Source organism: Salvia hispanica, chromosome 5 (assembly GCF_029641045.1).
Source record: "Salvia hispanica isolate PSC_SH4W2 chromosome 5, Shi_PSC_v1, whole genome shotgun sequence".
NCBI lineage: Eukaryota > Viridiplantae > Streptophyta > Magnoliopsida > Lamiales > Lamiaceae > Salvia > Salvia hispanica.
The window spans coordinates 13,254,793-13,281,186 of NC_142696.1; the positions used below are offsets into that span (position 1 = coordinate 13,254,793).

General features: G+C 36.9%; 2 protein-coding genes across 4 annotated transcripts; one reads left to right on the top strand and one right to left on the bottom strand.

Moving 5' to 3' along the window:
* The first annotated feature begins 3,243 nt into the window (after window positions 1-3,243).
* On the top strand, window positions 3,244-3,915 carry LOC125189835 (transcription factor TCP5-like). Its single transcript, XM_089059075.1, is given in 1 exon segment — window positions 3,244-3,915. A coding segment is annotated over 1 exon segment (672 nt).
* A 17,941-nt stretch (window positions 3,916-21,856) lies between these two features.
* On the bottom strand, window positions 21,857-26,394 carry LOC125200180 (telomere repeat-binding protein 4-like). 3 transcript variants are annotated; one of them, XM_089059484.1, is made up of 10 exons: window positions 26,245-26,394; window positions 25,073-25,221; window positions 24,218-24,998; window positions 23,876-24,082; window positions 23,743-23,796; window positions 23,555-23,634; window positions 23,209-23,450; window positions 22,670-22,993; window positions 22,524-22,587; window positions 21,857-22,230 (listed from the first exon to the last, which is right to left on the bottom strand). In XM_089059484.1, exons 2-10 carry the CDS (start codon window positions 25,151-25,153, stop codon window positions 22,039-22,041), a joined length of 2,025 nt encoding a protein of 674 aa, XP_088915610.1. In that variant the 5' UTR covers window positions 25,154-25,221; window positions 26,245-26,394; the 3' UTR covers window positions 21,857-22,038. The 3 variants fall into 3 exon arrangements, with proteins under 3 accessions (XP_088915610.1, XP_088915611.1, XP_047953868.1); XM_089059485.1 differs by lacking the exon at window positions 26,245-26,394 and adding an exon at window positions 26,112-26,215; XM_048097911.2 differs by lacking the exon at window positions 26,245-26,394 and adding an exon at window positions 25,423-26,022.

The window sequence follows — 26,394 nt, forward strand, 5'->3', positions numbered from 1 at the left end:
AATTCCCAAGCACTCGACAACACCGTCATCGCCTTCTCCCCCTACAGCAACTACTGGCGCTAGCTCCGGAAAATCTGCACGCTCCGCCTCCTCACTGCGCGGCGCGTGTAGTCGTTCCGGCCGATCCGAGGGGCGGAAGTCGCAGATCTCTGCAAATCGATTGCATCCAGCGAAAACTCGACGATCGATTTAACGAAAATGGTGGGGACGACGAATCTCAACGTGATGATCATGGCCGCGTTTGGGAGAAAGAGGGGAGAAGCGGTGGAGTTGAGAGATATGATCGTGAAGCTCATGATTTCTTCACTTTCTTCAACGTGGTTGATGTTTTTCCGTCGTTGAAATTCCTCCGGATTTTTAGCGGATTGAGGAGGAAGATAGAGGAGCATCACCGGCGGTTGGATAGGATTACGGGGAGCATTATTGAGGAGAGGCGGCGGAGAGACGGCGAAGATGAAGGTGACTTGCTTGGTGTTCTGCTAAATTTGCAAGGTGATGGAACACTAAAGTTTCCATTAACAACTGATAACAATGTTTAAGTTGTGCCTTTGATGTGTTTGTAGAAATGTTTCAGAGAATTTAGAGGTTTGATTATTAAGTTGTGTAATTTTTTTGTTATTTAGGTCGGTCGTTCTAGCCCTCCATTATGATGAAACAATGTCTGAATATCAAGCCTAAGGTTTATGATTTCAGTGAAGGTGAAGTGGACACAGAGAGTGAAGAATATGGTCTATCAATCATGTTTCTTACTTCATCACTTTGTGAACTTTGCTTTTCGTTTCTGACGTGACTACTGTTTTGGGCAGCTTGCTCTTGTAAAGATTAATCTATTATGTTTGATGACCGCGTTGACTCGACTAAGGGATTTGAATTTGCTTGCTCAACCAAAGCTACAACAGATGGTCTAATCTGAAACCGATCATTGTAATTAATTCATGGATCATGAAAACGTAGGGAAACTTGGTTTTTTGAATGTATATTGCATTTGTTTAATCAAATACTAATATGAAGTAAAAACCTAGTCCAATGAAGTAATAGCAGTTTTGAATGAAGTAATAAACTCATTGGAATGGATTGTATTTTTCCAGTGAATAAATTAAAAACCTAGTTCAATGAATTCGAACGAAATATGTGAAAAACCTACTGGAATGAACTACAAACATATTTGAATGAAATAATAAACCTACTGGAATTAAGGAATAAAGTAAAAATATGTTCATTTTCAATTTATTATGTATTGGAATGAACTACAAACATATTTGAATGGAATAATAAACCTACTACAATTAAGGAATGAAGTAAAATATGTTCATTATGTATTGGAATGAAGTAATAAACCTACTAGAATGAACTAAAAACCTATTGCAATGAAGTAAAAACTTATTCTTTTCCAGTTTATTACGTAGTGGACTGATTTATATTTGCTATGATTTTTGACTAAAAAAGTTAAGTTTTTATGTTACACACCACTGCCTTGTTTTATGAGCCAAATGAAGAAATAAAGGAGTTGCCCAAGCCTGATAGTCGATTTGCCAAATGCCACATGGTTGGTCGGCATGATTCTAGGAATCGCGACTAAATAGAAGAAGAAGAAGAAGAAGAAGAAGAAGAAGAAGAAGAAGAAGAAGAATGTCATGATACATTTATTTGTTTGTAATTTATTACTTCATTCATGTAGTTTTGATACTTCATTCCAGTAGTTAATTAATTCATTCCGACAGTTTATTACTTCAGTCCTTTTTTTTGCTGATATTCGCTTTGTTAGTGTTATTTCTTTTTAGTTCATTACTTCATTCTAGTATGTTTATTACTTCATTCTACTAGTTAATTACTTCATTTTTCTAGTAGGTTTTCTACTTCATTTTTCTAGTGTTATTTCTTTGTAAATTATTACCTCATTCTTGTATATTATTACTTCATTTTAATACTTAATTACTTCATTCTAGTAGATTATAACTTTATTTCACTTTGAATTTAAATTAGTTTAAACTTTTTGCAAACTTTAAAGCGAATAGACTATGTGAAAGTGGTTTAAAATGAAGTATTGCTTCTTTATTAAGATGTATTCTTGTGTCAATGTTGAACCTATTTATTTGTAAGAAGAACCACACGTTCCTGTATTATTTAGGTATTTTCGTATTCACGGTATTCATTATGATGTATTGGTATAGTTTATTGTCTTTTCAAATTTTTGGACATGAAATAAAATCTCATTTTAAAAGCACAAAATAACTCTACTAGTGAAGTAATTTTTTTATTTTTTGTTTCATTATGTACTAATCTTTCAATCTCTTACTAAATAAAATATATAGTATATGATTATGTTTACCGTGCTAAATTTTCTGTTGGACAATCATTTATCAATAGTTCTTGTCTTGTTTTATGCCAACTCAAAGTAATGCTATTACTCCATTCCATTAGTTTATTACTTCGTTATTACTTCGCTATTAATTCATTCCATTAGTTTATTACTCCATTCCATTAGTTTATTACTTCATAATGTGTTATGACATAATTATCTTTCAGTTGAAGCAAAATCGTTATAATAATGAATGCGAAAAATTACTTCATAACATACGTTAATTTAGTTCATTATTCAGTGAAGTAAATATGACATTTTATTGAAATACAATGTTAATCGTGTTAAACGTCAAGTAGTAGTAATGAACTTATAACTTCATTCAATCATGATATTACTTCATCCCATTAGTTTATTAATTCATTCCATTAGTTTATTACTTCATTCAATCATGCTATTACTAGAGACCAAATTAGGGCCATAGATCTAATTTTTAAAGGATGAGATGAGATGAGGTAGTGAAAGTTTTCGCATTCATTAGCTAGCCAAATTACTTCAACCGAGGGTCATTTTTGTCAAATTATATTTATAGTTTATTACTTCATTCAGTAGATTTATTACTTCATTCCAATAGTTTATTACTCCATTCCAGTAGATGATTACTTCATTCCACTTTGAATTTGAATTTGTTTAACCTTTTTATAAAATTTAAAGCGTAAAAACTGTGTGAAGTGTTTTCAAAATGAAGTATTTATTCTTTATTATGATGTTTGTCAATGTTGATGAAGTTATAACCTTATTTAATAAGGTAATGGATTAAAGTAATAATCCAATTGAAGTACAATGAAGTAAAATCCTATTTTGATGAAGTGGTATACTTGTTGAATGAAGTAAATTTCTGTGTAAATGGGACTCACAAAACCAGTATGAGACTCAAACTGTAAATGGAGGTGGATCAGATCCTGTGTTAATTCCACAAAATCATCAATGGCTGATATGGTTCATCGATTGCTACTAAGAGAGACAAAAACAAAATAAACCATGAGCAAGGGGAGGATCAGCGGCGCGGCGCGGCCGATCCAGGAGGATGGCTGTGGTCGCGGATAGTTAGGGTTTCTCGAGCCACCAGCGGGAAGGACCGCCACAGCAAGGTCCTGACATCGCGAGGGCTAAGAGACCGCTGCGTTCGATTAGCGGTTAACACCGCGATTGAATTCTATGATTTGCAGGACCGATTAGGCTACGATCAGCCGAGCAAGGCGGTGGAGTGGCTGCTCGCGGCAGCAGCTAGCTCGATTGCAGAGTTGCCGCCGAACAATTCCCCCTTTCCGGCGGCGGTCGGTGGTAGCAGCAGCTTCGAGACCTCGATTGCCAGATCTAAGAAGGCGGTTAAGGAAAATGAGAACGAGAAATCTTCTTATGTTGCTTCCTTCCCCGGGCTATTGAGCGGAGGCAAGGATGCATCTGATGAGAATTCCAATAGTGAAGCGGCCAGGCTGGCGGTGGCAAGCGGGCAGCGAAGTAGCGAGGCGGAAGGAACGGTGGTCGTAGAAGCACTGATGAGGGAAAGAAAGAGAGCTAGAGAAGAGGATATGGTGGCGCCTTCTCTACGATGAGAGAGAATTGTAGAGAGAGAAGTTGGTTAGAATTGGGAAGTGAGGATGAGCTGCACATTCCTAAACTACCCTTTACCAATTTAATTGAGTAAAAAAATCAGAAATTATTAATAACCATTAGATGTGATTAATGCATGGATGAGATTTGGTCTCTAGTTCGGTCTTTAAGAAGGGTTCGACATTGATCGCAACTATATATATATATATATATATATATATATATATATATATATAGGGATGTATTAAGATGACAACCCTCTTTATTGTAACACCATAGCACCATTTTAGGCCATTGGATCTGAAAATCGTGTGCTTGTCATGCTGCCACTTGTAAAAACACGGAGGGGTAAAATAGAAAATTTTTAATTTTACGTTACCAGATTGCAGTGCTGTTCATTAAATATTGCAGTCTTACCATAGCAATATTGCAGTTTACCACGACTGCAATATCTAATACAGTAGACTGCAATATCTAATACTGTACACTGCAAATCCGTGTTTTTTCACGAAACTTAATCCTAGGCGTCCATAAACAAGATCTAACGGACTATATTGGTGGTATGATGTTATCCTATCTATGGTGGCACCCTAGTGCACCCCTATATATATATATATATATATAATATATTAAAATATAATTCGGTTCTTCGATTTTCGGTTTGGTTTTTTTACAAAACCGAACCGAACCGAATTTCAAATTTTTGGTTTGAATCGATTCGAATATTCGATTTTCGGTTTTTTTTCTCACCCCTATTCATAACAATCCGATCAATTCAAAATCTTTAAAATAGTCTTAATTATTATTATAAAGTGAAAAGAATACAAGTTGCAAATGCCAGACTGGTATATAAGTTAGGTATGGTGGATTGGAGGCTTGCTTGAAAACAATAGTACTAGTAATATTTGCTTTGTAGCCCATCTTTCTTCTTCAATCCCTTAGATTTTTACGTCACCTAAAGTATTAACACTCTTGTTAACGTTTTCACAACTATGAAATAAAAAAAAAAGTAAGTAAAAAATGATTTATAATTTTAAAAGTAAAAATGATTTATAATTTTAAAAGTCGTTATGTGAGAGGGGAAAGGGATGGATATGCCTTGATTTCATGGCAAGCAATCTTCTCATCAAATAAATCTGCGTCAGATCCAAACGTAAATTAAAAGCATGTCAAAATACATACTCGTTTTTTTTTAAATAGCCTTATTAGTGAGAGTCACATTTTTTTTTACTCCATCCGTCCCATTCAAGATGGCTATATTCTTGAGTAGCGCGAGATTTTAAGAAGTGTTGTTAGGTGAAATAAAATATAGAGGAAAAATATAATTAAATATTTTAATGAGGAGAGAGAATGTTATTTCTAAAAGTAAAAAGTGGTCATCTAGAAACAAATAAAGAGAGAAAGATGATCATCTTGAATGAAATAAAGAGAGTACAAAATTAATAAAATAAAGAAAAGAAAAGGAAAGAGATAAAGTGGATAAAAAACACGAGATGGGCGACAAGTATAATCTGTCACGAGATACGAAATTTGAATCCACCCACCTCGAGCCTCTACCGCTGACACAACTGTTTGATGTAAAGAAATTATTCTATCTTTCAGCTTTATTTAAATACATTACCAATTAAATTTATTATAAACAACATTTTACCATCTGAAACAACAATTTTCACACTTCGCTAATAGCTCCGTACAACAATTTTTTTTAATTTAATTTGATTATGCCTCTAGTTAAACTTTGTTAGTCATCTTACAATCACAAGTTAAATTTGAAGAACAATTAGTATGTAATTATATTTCTTTCTAGTTCTGTTTAAGTATCAAACCTTCACATTTTGTCTAGGGGAGCTGCCGATTTTTCCGGCTATTTTTCAGCTCTGCATCTTAAATTACTCCCAAAGCAAAATAATAGAAATAATGTACATTTTAAATCATACTTTAATTGCTAACATTCTAACAAAACTATCATGAATTTTGATTTTGATAATCAGTTAAATTCGTAAACTACCAAATAAACTAACAAAAGTGTCCTAATTCATATTAAGTTTACTTTTTCATTTCTATTACTTTATTCTCTCTTTATTAACTTATAAAAAAAATATTTCATCTGTCCCATTAAAAATAAAACGTTTTCCTTTTTATGTTATCCCAATAAAAATGAAACGTTTCCTAAAATGGAAACAACATTCTCTCTATTTTTTTCTTATCTCTTACTTTACTCTCTCTTCATTAACTCACAAAACACCACTGCATAAAATCTAGTGCCAAAAAGTAAATGTTGCATATTTATTGGGACAGGGGGAGTATTATATAAAATCTCATACCGAAAAATAAATACTCCATTTCTAAAAGAACAGAGGGTGTATAATGTTAACTCCTATTTAATACTCCCTAATTGATACTCCCTTTGTCTGCCATTAGGAGTCCCAGTCAATTTTGCGCACTCGTTTTGTAAAAATGATACTCCCCCCGTCCACGATTAAGAGTCTCATTTCTAAATGGCGTGGGTTTTAAGAAATGTTAAGAAAAGTGGGTGGAAGAAAGTTAGTAGAATAGGGGTCCCACTTGTATATATTAGTTTTAAATGATATGTGAGTGAAATGAGTTAGTGGAATGTGGGGTCTCTTTACCATTTATAGTAATTATGAACCGGGACTCTTATTTGTGGACGGACCAAAATGGAAAAATGGGACTCTTATTCGTGGACGGAGGGAGTAATAAATAGTTAAAGTGGAGAAATGGTAAAATAAGAGAGAGAATAATGTTGAGAAGATTCTTATCAACGTTATTCTCTCTCTTTATTTACCAATTCTTCGCTTTAACTATTTATTACTCCCTCCGTCCCGCTTTAAATGATAAAAAATAGTTAAAGATGAGAAATGTAAATTAAGAGAGAGAATAATATAGAGAAGAGTCTTATCTACATTATTGTCTCTCTTACTTTACCATTTCTCCACTTTAACTATTTTTTATCATTTTTACAAAAAGAGGACAGAAAAGTCAATGGGACTGCTAAAGCGGGACGGAGGAAGTATCATTTTAATAAAACAAGTGCACAAAAGTGACTAGGACTCTTAATGGCCAATGGAGGAAGTACATAATACTAGTACTATGTTGCATTATATGTTATGCTTATAAATTGAATACTACTCCCTCCGTTCCATAGTAATAGAGTCATTTTGCCATTTTGATACGTTCCATATTAATAGTCATTTTCGTTTTTAGTAAAAGTCAACACATTTTTTCACATCTACTTTACTCTCTTTTATTTTTTTCTCTCTTCATCTCTCTACCTTCTTCATTTTCCACTTTATTCTCTCTTTACTTAACTCACCTAACACAATTTTTCTTAATCTCTGTGCCGAAAAGAAACGTCTCCATTACTATGGAACGGAGGGGAGTACTATAATATTTTAAGGAATAGATTAAGTGATATATAAGGGTCTTAAAAGAATAAGTGAAGTCAGATGGCATAGCCAATCATAAATCACGTGCCGCAACGTGCTCCTCTACCTCACCGCCGAACTCCATCGCATCTACTTACAGGATATACCAGCCAATCACAGCTAATCTTCTCAATCACAACATTAAATAAATATCAATTTTATTTAAATATTATTTCTTGTTTGTTGTTATTCTTCCTCGGATAATTGGAACTTTTCTTTGTATCAAAGGAATAAAGAGTTTTTAAGAAATGAGAATATTTTTCTTCGGAGGAGGTAGTATTTGAATATATTTTATTAGCATTTATGTTAGAGCATCTTCAATGGTCGGCTAGCGACCGGCTAGCCGATTCGTCGTGCTGGCCTCTCCGCGCCCCCGGACCCCCATGCCCCCTTGACCCCTTGACTCGCTGACCAGGCAGCGAGACCCCCGTTCGGCTAGCGGCAAACTATAACAGATTCAAGGCATACTAACATTTTTTAATGTATTTTTTTAATAAATTAGTGAGGAGTAGAGTGGGGCGTTGGCTCGTGTGTGGAAGCCCGGATTTTTTTTTATTATGTAATTTTTTTGGTTTTTAGTTAATGTACTTTTTTTTATTTAAATAAAATTAACGAATTTTTCCCGTATATATGTCGTAAATTTAATTCCGTATTGTGATTTTAATTCCGTAAATGTAGTATTTTTTTAATTATTTTTATTGCGGCTGGCCTATGGCTGGCCTAAATCTGATGTGGCAGGTGGATTTTTAGTGCTGCTGACGTGGCAGGGAGAGAAACTGCTGGTCGATTTCTGGCCGATTTCTGGCCGAAGTGCCATTGAAGATGCTCTTAATCTGGTCATTAATGGTGAAATGAAAGATCACGATATAAAAAGTACTGATATTGGGTACTGATATTGGATTCTATATAAAAAGGGATTATCTGCCTATGCTACCTTTTCATTTGTTTGGTAACGTTCATACTTTTCATATTGTTAGATTACTTTGGTATACCATAATCAATGTTTAGGCTTTAGGATTAGGGTAAAGTATAACCTAAAGTTTAATTATTTGGTGTCTTTTTAGTCGAATGTGCAATAATTACAAATATTTTGCTTGTATTCATTGTGAGTATTTAAGGTTATAATTTCACTAAAATTAAATGTCTTTTGACCGTTAATAAATAATATTTGTAATTATTATAAATTGAGCTAATCGAGGCTACTTTTTTTAGAAGTAGGGTGAACTTCACACAACAAATATATTTATTTGTTCACATAATAATAAAGATATTTCTATTATTTAATCACATTACAAGATGAATATATTTGAGTTAAATTGTTTGTTGAACATTCATGTTAGTATCTTTATGTGGTAAAAAATTACTCCGTCTTAGTTTAAGAGTCATATTTTGCATAAAAGTTCGTCTCATTTTAAGAGTCACATTTAGAATTTTTTGTATTTGATCATATAATTTTATCCCATTGTTCATCAAAATTATATCAAAATGTCATTATCTACATTAAAATAAACCAAAACAAAAATAAAAAACCAAAAAAGTCAAAAAGGGACTTACCTTCAACCGACTCACTTCATTTAGTACACTCCGCCATCTCACTTCATTTATTACACACTCTACCATCTCACTTCATTAATTACACACTTCACCAATTTCTTAAAACTCGTGTCATAACTAAATCACACTCCTAATATGGGACGGAGGGAGTAATTTAAATGAATTCGCACACTTCTTTGGAATTGGATCCATATGGCGCAAAAAATGTTCGCGAGAGACTTTAAGTTATACTCCCTCCGTCCGCTATTAAATGTCACATTATTCATATTTTGTCTGTCCGGCAATAAATATTTTATTGCACTTTTACTTTTCTCGGTCGGTGGACCCTACATTCCATTAACTCAGTCTGCTCACATTTTATTATAAAATAAAATAAATATATAAAAGTAGGTCTCACATTCAGTATACTAACTTTTTCTACTCACTTTACTTATAAAGTTAAACAATTTTTTAAAATATGTGACGATCAAATGTGAGACATTTAATTATGGATGGAGGGAGTATACTATTATAAAAATGCTAAATTTATTACTGTATACTCCTTCTATCCTTTAAAAATAGACCACATTGCCATTTTGAAATATCCATTAAAAATAGAACAATTTTATATAAAAGGGACTTTTTTTTATCTCTAATCAAGTGAATCACATTCTCCATTAATGATACTTCAATCACTTTTTTTCCATCTCATCTCTCTTTTACTTTACTATTTATGCTTTAAAACTCATACCATTTTAAATGTTATCTACTCCCTCCGTCTCCTAAATTTTGTCACAGTGTGATCGGACACGAGTTTTAAGAAATGTAATGGAAAGTAGGTTGAAAAAGTTGGTGGGATGTGGGTCCTACGTTTAAAGTATTAGTTTTATAATAAAATGTGAGTGAGAATAAGTTAGCGGAATGTAGGGTCAACTACCAAAAATAGTAAAAAGTGAAATGTGAAAAATTTTGTAGGACGAACGAAAATATGAAAATGAGATAAAATTTCAGGGACGGGGAAGTATTTATTAGGGACGAAGGGAGTAAATATTAAATTTACTAAAATATTCTTCAATTATTTCCTGCGAATAGGTGGCTCAGCGTCATAACGTGTAAAACAAACTAACATATACTTTGGTTGATAGAAGAGTATAGTACTCCCTCCGTCCCGGCTAAGATGACACATATCTTGGCTGGTACGGGGTTTTAGGAGTTATGGGTTAAAGTGTTTAATTGGAGAGAGAAAAGGTGGGTGAAAGTATTAAAATAGAGAGAGAAAGAAAGATGGATATTTTAATAGAAGTGATAAAAAGTGGTTTGGTGTATTAATTGGAGAGAAAAAGTTTCTAAAAAGGGAAATGTGTCATCTTAGTTGGGACAAACTAAAAAAGAAAACGTGTCATCTTAAGCGGGATGGAGGGAGTACTATTTTGGTCCTTTACATATGGCCGATTTATGATTTTGGTCCAGAACATTCACTTTTCAAAAAGTAAGTCCGAAACAAATGAAAAATGATATCGTTTGCATCATTTTTTTACGGCACCGTCAATTCTCGACGGTCAACCGTCAATTAGCGAAAATTTGACCCGATTAGATTTAATCTGAGATTATTAGTTGGTTAATATTATGTTAATTATTTTGCTAATAATTTAATTTTTTTAATATTTTTGAATATGAATAATCAAACAACATTTCTAAAGAGGCCCGATTCCGCCAAACGTCAATCTCTCTCTTTTCTTTCTTCTCTCTCGTCACTCTCTAAGAAGAACCCTAGTTCCGATTCCGACCGATTCCAACCGATTATTGTTGGTTGTCATGAGTTGGAAGTCGCCGTATCCAAACCACCGTTACACTGAAGGTCTCTCTGATGTGAAAAAATCATATGCGGGGAAGAGGAAGAAGGTTGAAACGAGCGATTCACATCCGCCTGACACCGAACAAGGACCGTCGGCTACGTCCGGATTTGTGGGTTCTAACCCTAGCTTTGACGCGGATGTCCATTCTTCTCTGAAAATGAACCCTACTTCTTCAGTGGGTGACCGTCGAGCTTCCCCAGAAAGCGACCCCGATTTTGAGAGGACGAAGAAGACCCGATATCCCCGTCATTTTCACCAGAAGCTGCCGCTCCATCTACTTCATCCTATTGAACGGAGATGAAACCACCCAACAAGAAGAAGGGTGTTTGATGTTGGCATTTGACTTTAAAAATCGTGTCATGTTGTGTAAAAAATACAATGAATATTTGGTGTTGATGGTTTTGTGGGTTTTGATGGTTTTTGGGTGTTGATGGTATTAAGGTTGATACATTGTCTTATAACAATATTTTTTTGTGGATGTAACTGTTAGAGTTTGTATACTAGAAATCACATTTCGAGTGATTGAATACTGTAAAACTCTTATTTTATTTTCCAATAAATAAAACAGATTATTTTTGTCATAATGTTGTTATGTTTTACATTTAATGGATGTTAATGCATGTTTAAATGTATAAGTTAACTTAACAAAGTCTAAGTCTTTGTTTTAGTAGACCGGTTGTGGGCGTCGTCCACTTTAAGGTAACACGGTCAGTTCTAAACAAAGAAAAAGATGAATTTCACAACCTAGATGGAATTTGACTACCCATCGAGAAAGGTTGCAATGTCAGTCTGCATATTTCTAAGCCTTACTGAAATAAGATGACATTGGTGTGGTATAGCACTGAACGGATCTAACAGCAAGACTTGCCTTAGGCTATCTACTGAAAGGCGAGGTCTTGATAAATATTCATTTCTTAATCAATGTAGGTTAGCATTGAGCATACGGTATTGATTATGCACTGCTTTGACTTATCAAATGGTGCGGGTTTTTCGTAACCCAATTATCCTGATATATTGGGCAGTGGTGATCGATATCTAGCGGTGCTAGGATTGCTATTATATTGAATCGTGCGCGAGTTGAGTCTCGCTTGATAATGTCCTCAAGAGGAGCGCGAAACGAGGTTTTATTATTCGGAACCTAGCTAGTTGGAGTGTGATTACTCTATGAATAATAAATAAGCGTTTCATGCTAAGTCCACTCTTGGAATTAATAAGAAGTTGATTAATTAAGTCAATAGCAGACATTAATTAATTAATGGACATTTTAATCTTAAGCACGAGAAATGAAAGTTAAACGGAAACCCGGATTACTTGTAATTTCGGATTTGGATGGGGAGAGTTCAATATTACTTCTGTAGTGGCTGCTCGTAATATTCCAATTATAACTTATATTAAATTGTGGGTTCAATTTAATTAGTAAAAAGTAAATTGGATGAGCCCATATCCAAAACCTTCCATAGATCCCTGTCTGGGCCCAAAAGGAACTTAATATAAATAGGAGAATAAAGGAGACAGAAAAAAAAAAAAAAACAATTTCTCATCATTGTAATTTTCGAAAATCCCTTCTCCAGCTGAGGAGATTTTCGAATTCCTCTCCTATTCCAAAAAGGATTTCTTCTGTCTTCTTTATTTAAGTCCTAGTATTCTAGTAAGATCAGCCCACACTGATATTGGGATACAGTTCGGGAACCAGAGAGAAGATTTGTGGTTTAGTACTCAAAGCATCACGTGGAGAAGAAGCTAGCCATCTTCAATTCTTTGGAGAATTAATTAGGTATTTTTCTGCTCCGTAGAAAAGCATGTTTTAGGTTTCAATATTCTTAAAGCATGATTGATTCAAGTTATGAGTATGATACATGTGATAATTACGCGAATAGCTTTTGTCTAAATAATCTGCTAAATAGATCTGATTATTATGTGATTGATTTATTCTCGCACGCTTCCGCTGCCAGCACCTGCAATTGGTATCAGAGCCAGGTTTTGGCTCTGATTATTTGGATTTAAATTTCGCGAAATTCATGTATGCATGTCTTATTTGATTACGAAGCATGTTCTTGTGTTTTTGTTATTTTTGTTTATGCATGTTGAACTCAAGAACATTCGAATCATAGAACTTGAATTATTCGAACGCACGAGATGTGCGATTCGTCGGCGTTTACGCCGGGACGAATCGCACTACATGCGATCGGAGTAGGGTTGTCGAATTGAGTGGGAGCCGAGGGTCACGGGCAAGGGGCGACGCGCCGGCGAGATTGGACTCGCGCGCGCCACCGGCCGAACCCGCCAAACCCTAGCCGGCCCCGATCAAAGCTCGACTATCGCCGACGTAAAAGTGGGAGCCGAGGGGCAATGATCTCGTGGCGACGCGCCGACGAGCATGGGCTCGTGCGCGCCGCCGGTCGAGACCGCGACCCCGAGCCGGAGTCTGCTGCAAGTCTCGCGGAGGAGACCAGGTGCGGCGGCTCGTCCGAGAGCTGCCGAGGCGCCGAGAGGTCATCGGAAATAGCAAACCCTAACCCTAACCCTAGCAAAACCTAACCCTAGTCGCCTAGCTCTGACATCGCCGGACCGAGAGCAGCCATGCCTCTCGAGGCAGCTGCTGATTCTCGCGTGAGTCGCCGGGGCAGTGGGAGATCGCCTGAAAAGGCGCGGCTTCGGCCGCGTTTCTGGCTGACGTGCGACGGAGGGATATCGCGGCGGTCATACGCCGGGAAGGAGGGAGGAGGAAGCGCGCGCCTTCGGGCGCGGCCTACCGGCGACGGTCGGGCGGCGAATTCGTCGCCCCGACTAGCGTCTCCGGAGGATGTCTTCAAATCTTCGTCGTGTAGATTCGTGCCAACCTCGAATCGCAAGATATTGACGAAAGATTATTTTGATGATTATTTAATTCCTTAATTAATAGAAATCATTAAAAATAATATTATTTAATGAAATAAAATATTTTGGGAAGATTTCCCTAGATTTTAGGAATATTTGGATTATTTTCTATATCTATGAATATTTTATATCCTAGATGATATAGATGAGAATAATTTAATAGTTTCCTAAATATAATATATCTAGAATCTATAATAAGATAGATATATAAGATTACATTAAATAATATAATTTAATATTCTTCCTAAATCTTGAACTTGGATATTATATGAATTTAATTTTTCATGTCTAATTAAGATTATAAATAATGTATTTTATTTTAGATATATCTTATAGTATGACATGAATAAGAATTAATTTCTAGATTAATAATTCCTAAAACTAAGACTTTAAAGATAATAAAAGATTTAATTATCCAGTCAATTAAATACCAACAAAATTTAATTAGTCTTAATCTGCCTTAAGGCTAAAGGATAATTAATGAAAAACCATAACTAAAATGTCTAAGCGATAATTATGAACTTAAGGTTTATATATGGTCTCCATCGGTTGGACTGCCAAACTTTGTGAAGCTGATTTTCTAATATTATCGCCACCTACAAAGTAGGGACAATAATCCTACGAAAACGGTAAGTTCATAAGGGCGGACTTCTCACATAATAAATAGAATGAACTAGAAAGTGGTTCCCAATATTATTGCCACCTGCAAAGTGGGGACAATAATCCTAAGGAACTGCAAGTTTCAGGGTTCAATCAGAATTTATGAGATAGCTTGATTTTGTTATCAGCACATGAACATTGTTATGGGAGTGTGTTGTAGAAATAAAATTCTGTAATGCTAAATCTGATGGTCGTGCTTAGGCAACATTAGGCGTGTTGACCTCCAAAGGAGGAAGATATTGATGCGTCGGTGTTGTGACCAGTAAAATTGTAAAGTTTTTGATGCGTATTAACCTCCAAAGGAGGATACAATTTATTAATTTTGCTGTTGTAAGATTTTGAAAAGTTCTATGGTTAATCTACTCAATTTCCTTACATAAGTTTATGACAAATAGAAAAATCTTCTGTTTGCAGTGCAATAAAATCCGTCAAGATGTCTTTTAATCCTCTTTCTGCCATTCTCAAAGAAAACAAACTCGAAGGCCAAAATTACATCGAATGGAAACAAAACTTGGATATCGTTCTCACAGCCGAAGAGTACAAGTTCGTGCTCACTACTCCACGCCCAGCTGTGCCGGCAGCTAATGCCGCGCAAGCATTGCGAGATGCGCATAGACGGTGGCATAAGGCGAATGAGATGGCTAAGTGCTATATGTTGGCTTCTATGTCATCAGTACTCAAGCATCAGCATTCAGCCATGGAAACTGCCGCCGAGATCATGACAAATCTCGCAAATCTTTTTGGTACTCAGAATCGAACGGCTAAGTCTCAAGCCTTTCGGAGTATCATGACGAAGTCTATGAAGGAAGGCTCATCTGTGAGGCAACACGTCCTCGAGATGATGAGTCACCTCAACCAGATTGAGGTGTTGGGAGGGACAATAGATCCCGAGTCCCAGGTTACTATAATCCTTCAGAGTCTTCCCCCTAGCTTCCAGCAGTTCAAGCTCAACTTCGAGATGAACAAGCGGAATTACACTTTGGCAGAGCTGCTGACTGAACTTCAGTCGGCGGAGGACCTTATGGTTCAAGCTAAGGTGGCCATGTTGAGTTTGGCGCCTAATTCCTCTGGCTCTAAGCCTAGAAAAGGAAAGAAAAAGGCACCGAACCCAGTGGCAGCTAAGAATGCTAAGGGAAAGAAGAAACAGCGGGGTGACAAGAAGCAAACTGGAAAGTGCTTCAAATGTGGAGAGAAATGTCATTGGAAGCCAGACTGTCCTAAAAAGGGCAAGGCTACAGGTATGCACCATGCTCTAGTAGTCGAGTCATGTTTGGCTTCGACATCTACTCATACTTGGGTTATTGATACTGGAGCAACTGATCATATATGTTTTGATCCTGACTTAATGCAGGTGACAAGACGGCTACATGATCGTGAGATCGAAGTCCAGCTGGGCGACGCTACGAAAGTGGCGGCCGTTGCAGTGGGAGACGTTTATTTACGTTTTTCTAGTGATAGATTTTTGATTTTGAAGAATGTTTTGTTGATACCTTCTTTTAGAAGAAATTTAATTTCAGTTTCTAAATTGTCTTTTGATGGATATTCGATTTCTTTTAATGACAATCGCGTTATTAAGAAAGATGGTTCTTATATCTGTCGTGGTACTATGGAAAGCAATCTGTACACAATTACTTCTACACAATTTAATCAACGTAAATCAGAACTCAATAATACATCGAAAATTTCTAAGAAAAGAAAAGAACCTTCAAGTTCAATGAATGACACGTACTTATGGCACCTTAGACTTGGTCATGCCAACGAAAGAAGGATTCATGCGATGGTTGATCAAGATCTCATCAAAGGTCTTGAGAAGGAACCATTTTCGAAGTGTGAATCCTGTCTCGAAGGCAAGATGACTAAGAGACCTTTTAGGTCAAAGGGAAATAGGGCCAAGGAAGTACTTGAGCTCATTCATACTGATGTGTGTGGACCAATGTCAACCGAGGCAAGGGGTGGCTATCGATACTTCGTCACCTTTATAGATGACTTCTCGAAAGTTGGATATGTCTATTTGATGCGCTACAAGTCTGAAACTTTTGACAAGTTCAAGGAGTTTAAGGCTAAAGTAGAGACGCGTCATGGTAAGACTATCAAATGCCTGCGATCTGATCGCGGAGGCGAATACCTAAGTGCCGAGTTTTTGGACTACTTATCAGTGGCGGGAATACAATCCCAAACGACTGCGCCGGGCACACCCCAGCAGAATGGCATAGCTGAAAGAAGGAATAGGACCTTATTAAACATGGTCCGATCGATGATGAGTTATGCACGGTTACCTACTTCGTTTTGGGGGCATGCGTTGCTTTCCGCAACCTATCTCTTAGACCACTTACCTTCTAAATCAGTTCCTACTACCCCATATGAGTTGTGGAATGGGCGAAAGCCCAATCTAGAGCATCTCAGAGTATGGGGGTGTCCGGCTCATATATTGGAAAAGGATCCAACTAAGCTGGAATCTAGGACGGAGGTTTGTGTGTTTATAGGATACCCTAGAGGAACGAAAGCTTATGAATTCTATAGTCTCAGAGATCAGAAAGTGATTGTGAGCACTCATGCCACATTCTTAGAGGAAGACTATGTAATGAATCATAAGCCCAGCAGTGAGATAGCTCTTGATGAGCTCACTCAAGTTACAACTTCCATTAACCAAGAACAATTACCTAGTGTAACAACAACTCCAGAAATTTCAACTAATACACCAGATATTGTAGTGCCGCGCCGCAGTGGGAGGGTCTCTCATGAGCCCGATAGATACATTGGTTTGGGTGAGTGCATGGATCACTCCTCGGACAACAATGTACTTGATCCCTGGAACTTTGCAGAAGCGCAGGCAGATGTCGATCATTGCGAATGGGTGAAAGCAATGGATTCGGAACTACAATCAATGGTAGACAAAGACGTCTACGATTTGTCTGTCCTACCCGAAGGCTGTACTGCCATTGCGAGCAAATGGATATACAAACGTAAATGTGGACCCGATGGACGAGTTAAAGTCTTTAAGGCAAGACTAGTGGCTAAGGGGTATACCCAAAAGGAAGGCATCGATTACGATGAGACCTTCTCCCCAGTGGCCATGCTCAAATCGATCCGTATACTTTTGTCTATAACAGCTTACATGGATTGGGAAGTATGGCAGATGGACGTTAAGACTGCGTTTTTAAACGGGAGTCTTGAGGAGACCATCTACATGGAACAACCCGAAGGCTATGTGGTAAAGGGAAAGGAACACATGGTTTGGAAGCTTAAGAAGGCCATTTATGGCCTCAAGCAATCATCTAGATCATGGAACCAGTGTTTCGATCAAACTGTTCAAAAGTTTGGATTCGAGAAATGCCCAAATGAAAGCTGTGTGTATAAGAAGGTTGAAAAGGAAAATGTTGTGTTCTTAGTTTTGTATGTAGATGACATTCTTCTAATTGGAAACAATAAAAAGATGTTGTCATCAGTGCGAACTTGGTTGTCCAGCCAGTTCGAGATGAAAGATATGGGTGATGCGGGACACATTCTCGGTATCAAGGTTCTTAGGAACCGAGGTAAGAGAATGTTGTGCTTATCCCAAGAATCTTACATCGAAACAGTACTTAGACGCTTTAGCATGCAAGATGCCAAGAAAGGTTTTCTTCCTTTTAGACATGGCATCCATTTATCTCAAGAGATGTGTCCTAAGACAACATCTGAGATAGCAGAGATGAGAAGAATACCATATGCCTCAGCAATTGGTAGTCTCATGTATGCTATGCTTTGTACTAGACCCGATATCTGCTTTGCTGTTGGCATGGTGGCAAGATATCAATCAAATCCCGGCCAAGGACATTGGACTGCCGTAAAGAACATACTCAAGTACCTTAATCGGACTAAGGACTATGTTCTAGTTTACAATGCAGCCGAGCTCTGTCCTTTAGGATATACAGATTCAGACTTTCAATCTGATGTAGATTCGAGGAAATCAACTTCCGGATATGTGTTTACCTTAGGAGGTGGAGCTGTAATTTGGAAGAGTGTAAAGCAGAAATGCATTGCAGACTCTACCATGGAAGCCGAATATGTGGCCGCTTCGGAGGCTGCAAAAGAGGCTGTTTGGCTTAAGAACTTCCTTCTGGACTTAGGTGTGGTTACGAACATGCCCAAGAGCATCACCATTTATTGCGATAATTCTGGTGCTGTGGCAAATTCGAGGGAACCACGAGCTCATAAAGCGAGCAAGCACATAGAGAGGAAGTATCATATCATTCGAGATATAGTGCAGAGAGGAGACATACAAGTGGTCAAGATTGAGTCAGAGAACAACCTGGCAGATCCTTTCACGAAGGCACTAGCGGTAAAGCCGTACGAAAGCCATGTTGAAGGAATGGGAGTTCGACTAATTCAAGACCTCAATCCGCTTTCAGTATAAGTGGGAGATTTTAGACGTTAGCACATTTTTTTGTATACTCGAAAGTGTTTTGAGTATAAGTGGGAGATTGTTAGAGTTTGTATACTAGAAATCACGTTTCGAGTGATTGAATACTGTAAAACTCTTATTTTATTTTCCAATAAATAAAACAGATTATTTTTGTCATAATGTTGTTATGTTTTACATTTAATGGATGTTAATGCATGTTTAAATGTATAAGTTAACTTAACAAAGTCTAAGTCTTTGTTTTAGTAGACCGGTTGTGGGCGTCGTCCACTTTAAGGTAACACGGTCAGTTCTAAACAAAGAAAAAGATGAATTTCACAACCTAGATGGAATTTGACTACCCATCGAGAAAGGTTGCAATGTCAGTCCGCATATTTCTAAGCCTTACTGAAATAAGATGACATTGGTGTGGTATAGCACTGAACGGATCTAACAGCAAGACTTGCCTTAGGCTATCTACTGAAAGGCGAGGTCTTGATAAATATTCATTTCTTAATCAATGTAGGTTAGCATTGAGCATACGGTATTGATTATGCACTGCTTTGACTTATCAAATGGTGCGGGTTTTTCGTAACCCAATTATCCTGATATATTGGGCAGTGGTGATCGATATCTAGCGGTGCTAGGATTGCTATTATATTGAATCGTGCGCAAGCTGAGTCTCGCTTGATAATGTCCTCAAGAGGAGCGCGAAACGAGGTTTTATTATTCAGAACCTAGCTAGTTGGAGTGTGATTACTCTATGAATAATAAATAAGCGTTTCATGCTAAGTCCATTCTTGGAATTAATAAGAAGTTAATTAATTAAGTCAATAGCAGACATTAATTAATTAATGGACATTTTAATCTTAAGCACGGTAAATGAAAGTTAAACGGAAACCCGGATTACTTGTAATTTCGGATTTGGATGGGGAGAGTTCAATATTACTTTTGTAGTGGCTGCTCGTAATATTCCAATTATAACTTATATTAAATTGTGGGTTCAATTTAATTAGTAAAAAGTAATTGGATGAGCCCATATCCAAAACCTTCCATAGATCCCTGTCTGGGCCCAAAAGGAACTTAATATAAATAGGAGGATAAAGGAGACAGAAAAAAAAAAACAATATCTCATCATTGTAATTTTCGAAAATCCCTTCTCCAGCTGAGGAGATTTTCGAATTCCTCTCCTATTCCAAAAAGGATTTCTTCTGTCTTCTTTATTTAAGTCCTAGTATTCTAGTAAGATCAGCCCACACTGATATTGGGATACAGTTCGGGAACCAGAGAGAAGATTTGTGGTTTAGTACTCAAAGCATCACGTGGAGAAGAAGCTAGCCATCTTCAATTCTTTGGAGAATTAATTAGGTATTTTTCTGCTCCGTAGAAAAGCATGTTTTAGGTTTCAATATTCTTAAAGCATGATTGATTCAAGTTATGAGCATGATACATGTGATAATTACGCGAATAGCTTTTGTCTAAATAATCTGCTAAATAGATCTGATTATTATGTGATTGATTTATTCTCGCACGCTTCCGCTGCCAGCACCTGCAGTAACATGTAACTATGGTTGTTTTTGAGCATGTATTAGGCGTAAATGACTTATGACATTACCTTATGACATTAACAGGTGTAAATGGCTTATTTTGTGATCTGTTGTTTGATGCAGTGCCTTATGCCTATGTCTTTTTGATCGGTTAAATGTTTAGGACCAATACGAAGTAAAAAATTAATATGAAGGACCTCTTTGTATTGTATTTTGTTGTCCATTTATTGGTTCAATTTGATGTCAATTTATTGACATAGTCGATGAAGAAACAATTACATAGAGGAAGCAATCCCATAACGTATGAAACCAACTTCACTCACAAAATTTTGTACGTGTAACTCTGCAATTGGTGTGCGTAAATGTTCAGGACCAAATGGAACTAAAAAATTTATAGGAAGGACTACTTTGACTTATACTTTAGGATTGTTCAATTAGGGCTTTCTGGTGATTTTTCTAAGAACATTATGAACGATTCACTGCAAAATTCAAATACGAACAACACAACAACAAGTTCAAATTACTTATCTACTTCAAAATTCAAATAGGATTCACAAATACTAAATCAAATTACTTGAATATACACATAAGTGTTGCAACAACAACAAAACAAAGAACAACAAAGCTCAAAACATTCATTAATTTCTGGATTTTTTTCGTAATTTCTGTCAAATTCGAAGCCAGCTCCTCAAAATCGGCACCACCGACCGAGGATGACGAAGAAAAAACCCGATTTGGCCCGATTTGGCTCGTAATTTCGACACTACGATTTGGCTCGCACCACTTGAAGAAACCGCATTCCTTCGTCTCACATGTGAAGTAAAGTTTCCCCCTCGACGGTTTGCCTTGTCCGATGACAATACGGAGCGCCGCCATCTTCTTACAATAGCAGAAAACGTAGCTAAATCGGAAGTCTCCGAAGTCGCGGTCAACGGAGACGGAGTTCCGGCTACACGTCGAACGAGCCATGATTGAAGGTGTTTGGTTGTTGCAGAGATGGAGAAAAGGAATTAGGGTTCTTGGGAAGGAAGAAGAAGAAGAAGAAGAAAAGAATGAGCGGGAGAAAGGGGGGGGGGGGAAATTTTGAATGAAATGAGAGTTAGGATTTTGTGTTTAATATTAGACTATTTAAAAATGTAAAAGGCCAAAAAAAATATTGAATTAGCTACAGTAATTAAATTCTGCTAATCGGGTCAAATTTTCGCTAATTGATGATTGACCGTCGAGAATTGATGGTGCCGTAAAAAAAGGATGCAAACGATATCATTTTTCATTTATTTCGGACTTACTTTTTGAAAAGTGAATGTTCTGGACCAAAATCATAAATCGGTCATATATAAAGGACCAAAAGAGGATTATACTCTTGATAGAACTACTCCTTCCGTCCCCAAAGAATATGCATTTTGGATTCATCATGAATTTTAATGTAAAATTGATTAAGTAAAAGAGAAAAAAGTAATTAAAGTATTGTTATTAGAGAATGAGTCACGTCTCATTAGAGAGAAAAAAAGTAATTAAAGTATTCTTGTGTGTCAGACTAAAAAGGAAAGAACATGCGTTCTTGTGGGACTGACGGAGTAAGTAATAGAAATAGTCAAAGCTCTAATACTCATGTTTGATGCATTTAAAATATTTGTTAATAACGCTAAAGAGAAACAAGTTTATTCCACAAATCATGTACAAAAGATAAACATCAGTCTATCCAAGGTAAACTTAACAACAACAAATCAGTGAGTGAGAGATTACTAGAAAACCAAGAACAATTAAAACACAACACCTTTTTTACACCTCCAATGTTATAATTTTCTACTCTTTACACCTCGAATAACTAGGGAGTTATGATGGGATCCAGAGATCTAAGGGGTTCAGCCCCAGGCTGTTTCCCTTGTTGTTTCGACTGATGCAGGGACCAATACGAGTGCGCAGCTAGGACGCGATCTAACAGATCCTGTGGCACCGGCTCTCCTCTTCTTTGATGAGGAGATATACCAGCTGTGTGAACTAAAGTCTTCCATTTATCCTGTATAAACAACATAATCCAATCACATGAGTGTAAAGCTATTTTTTTTTTATTTAATTAACAAATCTTAGTCCTATCCACACATCCCATGTGAAAGATTCCTTGGCCTTTAATGTTGATATTAAATCATGAGATTCGGTTGGTAATATTATAAGCCTACAAGTCTGTCTTATGCAGAACACATACAAATTAGGACATCTTTAACAGACAGGAGCAGAAAACAGGAAGAGAGAGAAAGACTCAAACCCAAACAGCATGCTAAGACCAATAATAAAACAATATAAGCAATATACCTTTAAGTCGACATACGTTCGGTGATCTGCATGCTCGAAAGCACCCATTTTTACATCACGCCACCTGCATAAGCAAAAGGTTTATTAGTAACAAATTCATGGGAACTACATTTGTATTGTGCCAAGTTTGTTTAATGCACTCTTACTTTCCAGTCCCAAGTCTTTCAACAGCTTCAACAAGCGCCTCAACTTCATCTACAGAAAATGGTCTCCTAGTTCTGCGCTGCGACAGTTCATTCTTTTTGGGTTTGGGGTTTGCTGGAATTACTGCAAGTGACTCCGAGTTTGTTGGAGAAACTGGAACTAATGCCTTGGAATCACGAACTGTTCCATTCACCGTCTCATTCGTAGGAGTCTGTGGGCCAGACATAAAGACACTGGTAACCACATCATCATCAACTTTACTTACGAAATGGGGATCCACTGAGGCATTTGAAATCCCTGAATCAACAATCGGAGTGGCAGGAGATCTGGAGAAGAGGATAAACAAGAAGCAGGTGAAGTTGTTATGGAATTAAGAGATAAAACAATAACTTAAGCTCTCAATATAAGGAGTTCAGTGATTTCAATGACGTGTCAACTAAGAAATAATGAAGAAAACAAGTTTAGGGAAGGAATACCATCACCACCAAAACTAGAGAGAAAACAAAGATAAAAAGGAGAAAAGCTAAAGAAATTATCATACTTCAGTAATTCCTGATCTGCATCACATTGCAATATTGTAGTGTGTTTTTTCGTAGTCTTGGTAGAGCAAATATTTGTAAAACTCGGCTCCAATGTAAAACCCAGTGTGTCAAGATCACCACTCTGAGAAATACCAGCCTGCTGCAAAGTTCTGCTGTCATCTCGAACTTTCTTCCCTTTAAGAACTACCCCAACTCGTACTCCACCTCCAAGAATAGCAGTAACTGCCTCCATCACAGTTCTCTAAAAAAATGTAGGATAGCAGATAACTTAATATTTCTTTGAATAAATGTAGCCAGATAGGGAGTTACAGGAGTAACATATCAGGAAAGTGAACAGACACAAACCTTCAGAGAACCAACACTTGCAGTTTCAGGGAGCTCAATGTAAAGTTCTGGAACCTTAAAGGATTTAATGCTGAACTTCACTGAAAGAAGAGATGCCAAAAGTTTAAGAACTTCTTATGTCAGCAAAGAGAGATAAAAGACTGAAATTTTGTGTTACAGAAGGAGAGGAATTAGGATAATTCTAATACCATGAGGTTCCTTGCCTTTTTTGTGGCCTTTCACTGTAGGAGATGCACCACTCACTGCAAGATACAGCAATAGTTATTTAGATATATATAACACCGACAGAAATATTTTCAAATAATAAGTATGATAGAGGACCTCTTTCCAACATGATGCCCGAGTTACATTTATCCTTGCACACCCCCTTCTCAGATGAGTTAGAGATGCTATTACTACTGGCCTCCTGATCATGTGCAACTGTGCCCCTGTGATCAAACAGTTTCCTTTTCTTAATGGATGCTTGTAGACATCTCTCATGGGTGTAAATTCTCTTCCTATGTTGGTAAAATGACTTCACTCCATCCCCTGAAAAACCGAAGAGCATACAGAAAGGGATACAGTTAGATGGATAAGGAGAATTATATGCTTGTGCAAACTAGATTACTGAATGCAGAAAAGTTGAGCAAATCAAAATCAGATAAGCAAGAAACCACCACTCACTAGAGTTATAGAGTTCACAACTCCTTAGCTTTGGAGCCATCTTCCTATACTTGGATGTCAGCATCTTCCTTATTCTTCGGTGACTAGTGCGCGGCTGTGGCCTTAAGGGCCTAAACTTGGTGCTAAGTTTATTGCACCCGAAATAATTATCGTCATCATCTCTAATTCCTAATTTTACAGTATTCCAAAGCTTTTGCAGTGGAGTATGAGAAATGGGGTCCCTGTACAAGGACAACTGTACACTATTATCTGACTTAATTAGCATATTACTATTCACACATTCTCCGACATGATCCTTTCCATTCAAAGTGTTAATGTTATCCTCCGAATGCATGCCTTGCTGACCCTCTGCTTTAAGATTGATATTATTACCAACAAAGACAGAGCCGCCAACTTCATAGTTGGTATTTCCATCTGCATCACAGTCTAGTTTTTTCAGGACATCAGGACTTGCAAACACAGAAATATTTTCCAAGACAGAATCATTATCTATTTGTGGTAGTCCCTTAAATTTGGATGAGAGGTCGGGCTCCTGAACAGATGTTTCAGGCATAAAAGAACTCTCAGCACAACTTCCGTGGTCAATGCTCTCTGATTTTGGAGTTTTCTCATCTTTAGGCTGCCCCTTCACATTCTCGTTTTTTAAAGTACTGGCATGAGTTTCTACATTACTTGACACAGAACTTTCACTCTCCTGCAACAACTTACCAGCTACAGCTGCAAGTAATTCAAAGGCACAAAGTTTGTTGTCCTCGACTGAATTCTTGTGTGAGCATCTCCTCTGGGATGGCAAACAAACATCAGATTCCCGGCCACATACTGAATACTATGGAAAGCAATGGGAAACATGGTTACCCTGATTGATCTGGGAGCTTTGGGAATAACAGGGTATCGACGACCATTGAACCGATAATCCAGCCTCTTTTTCGGTACCATATTCTAGGAAGCATGCCACTACAAGATCTCCAGCTTAAGAAATATAATGTTGCCAAATCACCTTTAACCTACAGGACATTCAAAACGAATTTTTATGAATATAAAGAAACAAGAGCATGTCAAAGAGCAGCTAGGAAGCTAGACATCCGTAAGTAAAGACACCCAAAGTAAACCAAAAATCATAACCGTCTACAACATAGGTGATCAATGTGGAATTAAAATCAACGGGAATAGAGAGCGAGGGTAATTACTGCCCCAGCTGAGAAAACCTTATGAAAAAATCCATAACGCAGGACAAACAGAGCATCAACAATCCTTTACATATCAAACATACGCGTAGCAGATCTAAAATAAAAAAGATCATCCAGAAGTCAGATCTAAAATGAAAACATAGTGGTGCGATGAAATGAAAAAGAGGAGACTTGCGTTTCTATTACTAACAAAAATACATAACGAGATCGTTCAACTAGAAAATAAAGAAAGTTATCCTGATCGATACAGCTAAAATCTTCTGTTTCTAAACAGTTCATCGCAATTAAATGACGTCTCGTACAATTCACTCAAAACGATACGAAACAATTCGAACGAAAAAAGACAATTCTCTCCATCCGCATCTTTTAGGCAACCAACAATGTTAAATTCGGCACTCATCAGATCCAATTATATGTTGCCGGAGCCCGATCAGCTCTCAGACCAGACCAAATTTGACATTACAGATATAATATACACACAACATATATAACCATCACGAAATAAAGTAGAAATGAAGAAATCAACGCAATAGAATTGTTATCCAGAATCAACTCTCGGTTCTAACGAAAATCCATTTTTCGCTTCAATCACCCAAAAAATCACACTATTCGACAAATTTGAACAGATCTCAGTGGGATCAAGTTGAATTTCCATGAAACCAGACGATCAAAAGTGCAAAATAAGCAAACAAAACCCAGAAGCTTACCAGATTCCGCAATAGAATTACAAATCCAGAAGCGAAGAGGATATAAATAAAAAAAAATGCACAAATGGCGCACCAACAACACACGCAAGAGAATAATGGAAAATAAAATACAAAGTACAAACCAAAAAATTACCTGACGAATAATTTGACTAAGGAGATAAGTACTGGACGTTTGTTTATATACAGTATTCGAATTTGGTAATAGAAAAGTAGAAAACGGGGAAAATGAAAAGTGAGAGAGAATTGGGTTTGGGTAAATCAGCATGAAATAGTGCTTAAACCC

Excerpts from the sequence above, each read along its gene's own strand:
- LOC125200180 (XM_089059484.1), bottom strand. The coding sequence starts at position 25,153 with ATGGTACCGAAAAAGAGGCTGGATTATCGGTTCAATGGTCGTCGATAC. Across the intron at positions 24,999-25,072 it reads AAGCTCCCAGATCAATCAGG|AGGAGATGCTCACACAAGAA; the intron begins GTAACCATGTTT and ends TTGCCATCCCAG. Across the intron at positions 24,083-24,217 it reads TTGTGAACTCTATAACTCTA|GGGATGGAGTGAAGTCATTT; the intron begins GTGAGTGGTGGT and ends TCGGTTTTTCAG.